The 1910-nt window shown below is 63.0% G+C and overlaps 2 protein-coding genes across 2 annotated transcripts; one reads left to right on the top strand and one right to left on the bottom strand.

Moving 5' to 3' along the window:
- Positions 1-21: 21 nt before the first annotated feature.
- On the top strand, positions 22-439 carry SDRG_07217 (hypothetical protein; the record flags this gene model as incomplete). The annotated part of the gene is made up of 2 exons (XM_008613037.1): positions 22-340; positions 406-439. Exons 1-2 carry the CDS (start codon positions 132-134, stop codon positions 437-439), a joined length of 243 nt encoding a protein of 80 aa, XP_008611259.1. The 5' UTR covers positions 22-131.
- Positions 440-532: 93 nt separating this feature from the next.
- Positions 533-1852, bottom strand: SDRG_07218 (hypothetical protein; the record flags this gene model as incomplete). Its single annotated transcript, XM_008613038.1, has 1 exon — positions 533-1852. One exon carries the CDS (start codon positions 1850-1852, stop codon positions 533-535), a length of 1320 nt encoding a protein of 439 aa, XP_008611260.1.
- Between the last annotated feature and the right edge of the window lie 58 nt (positions 1853-1910).

Below are 1910 nucleotides of genomic sequence, written 5' to 3' on the forward strand. Positions count from 1 at the left end.
CGACCATCAACGATCTCTCGGCCGGTGTCAACGCGCTCTCGTCCGACAAGTCGGAGCTCGCAGCGGCCAAAGCGAAGCTCCAGGAGGAGACGACAAACCTCCTGGCGCGCGTAGCCGCCTTGGAAACGGCGATGCAGACGCAGGAGACGAACGCCAAGTCCGACATGCAGGCGCTCGAGACGCGGGCGGTCACGGCCGAAGCCGCTCAAGAATCCAACGCGACGACGATCCGGGAGCTGCAAACCACTATCGAAGGACTCTCGACGAGCGCCCTCTTCAAGCGTACGCAAGAGCTCTCGAAACAAATCCGGGACCTCGAGACACAGCTGCACCGACTTGGGTCTTACTAGCGACTAACTCTCTCAACATTGCATATTTCATTCAAATCGTTGGCGTGTCTCATAGCCCTTGGATCTATGACAAGCGCTTTGCGCATTAGTACGTGGTAATGTGCGCAAACGGCGGTCGCCAGTAGTTAGTCACATTTTGAGTTTCTACGTTGAGTTTGTGACTGGGCTACACTGCGGATCTCTCAAAAAACGGGCCAGCGCGGGTTGTCGGGGTCGTCGTCCTCTTCGTAGAGCATTATGAGCACGTCGTCGTCGCCGGACGCACTCGACTCGTCGTCGTCGGCCACCGACGTGCACTCGACGCGAAGATCCGTGCGGCAATGTGACCGCATGAAATCTGCAATGTCGTCAAAGCCCGCGTCCCGCGTTTCGGCGACGCCGGCCTCGGTACCGCCCTCAACACGGTGCTCGTGGAGCCACTGAACGACGTTCAGGAAGCCGTTCTTTGCGGCGTCGTCCATGGCCGCCGTCGAGCAGCCCTCGCGTCGGTGCACATGGAGGAAGCGGACGATCTCCAGATGACCGTTGGCCGCCGCGCCGTCCATTGCATGCGTCGAGCAGCCCTCGTTTCGATGTTGATGCAGCCACTGGACGGTCTCCAAATGCCCATTCGTGGCTGCGCTGTTCATGGCGCGGCGTGAGCAGCCTTCGTGGCGGTGCGTGTGCAGCCACTGCACGATCTCCAAGTGTCCGTGCGCGGCCGCCGAGTCCATTGCGCGGACCGAGCAGCCTTCATCACGGTACGTGTGCAGATAGCGCACTACGTCGAGGTGGCCGTTCCCGGCAGCTGCGTCCATGGCGGCCACCGAACAACCGACCGTCCGATGCTCGTCGAGGAAGCGGATGGTATCCAAGTGGCCGTTCGCCGCGGCGCCGTCGATCGCGCACACGCTTGGGCTGAGCGACGTGTGCGTATGCAGATGCCAGAGCACCTCAAGGTGGCCGTGTGTCGCGGCAGCGTCCATGGCTCGAAACGAGCCCGGCGCCGCGGCGAGGAGGCGCGTGAGCAGCCCCATGTGGCCGATCGTGGCCGCGTAGTCGACTGCCGCCGACGTGCCTTTAGTCCACGCAAGCAGCCACTCGACGAGCTCCATATGCGCATACCGCGTCGCGCAGTCGACGGCCCGCGGCGTGAGATGCGTCGGGTGGCAGCGGAGCCATCGCTGCACGACGCGCAGGTTGCCTTCAAAGAGCGCCAAGTGCAGCGCGAGCGCGTTAAGGCGCGCAGGCTCCAAGCACAAGTCGTCGGAGCTCAGCGTGCGCGTCCGGTACGCGGCAAAGTACCGTTCGGGCAAGATCAGCTGCAGCGTCGTGTCGGCTTGCCACGTGCAGCCGCGTCGTCGTATGCCCATGGCCTCGGCAGCAAGCGGCGCGAGGTCCTCATAGATGCCATCTTGGTAGGCATGCACGAGCAGACGCAGCTCGGGGTTGAGCAGCACGGCCCGGCAAAGTGAAGCGTCGACCGTCGGCCGCGGCTTCTTGCGCCGGCGAAGGTCCGCCATGCCACCTCTGCTGCGATTGGCCGAAAAGCAGCGAATCAGCGTCGCAAGAAATAGAAAG

The sequence above is a fragment of the Saprolegnia diclina genome, assembly GCF_000281045.1.
Source record: "Saprolegnia diclina VS20 unplaced genomic scaffold supercont1.20, whole genome shotgun sequence".
In the NCBI taxonomy this organism is placed as follows: Eukaryota; Oomycota; class Saprolegniomycetes; order Saprolegniales; family Saprolegniaceae; genus Saprolegnia; species Saprolegnia diclina.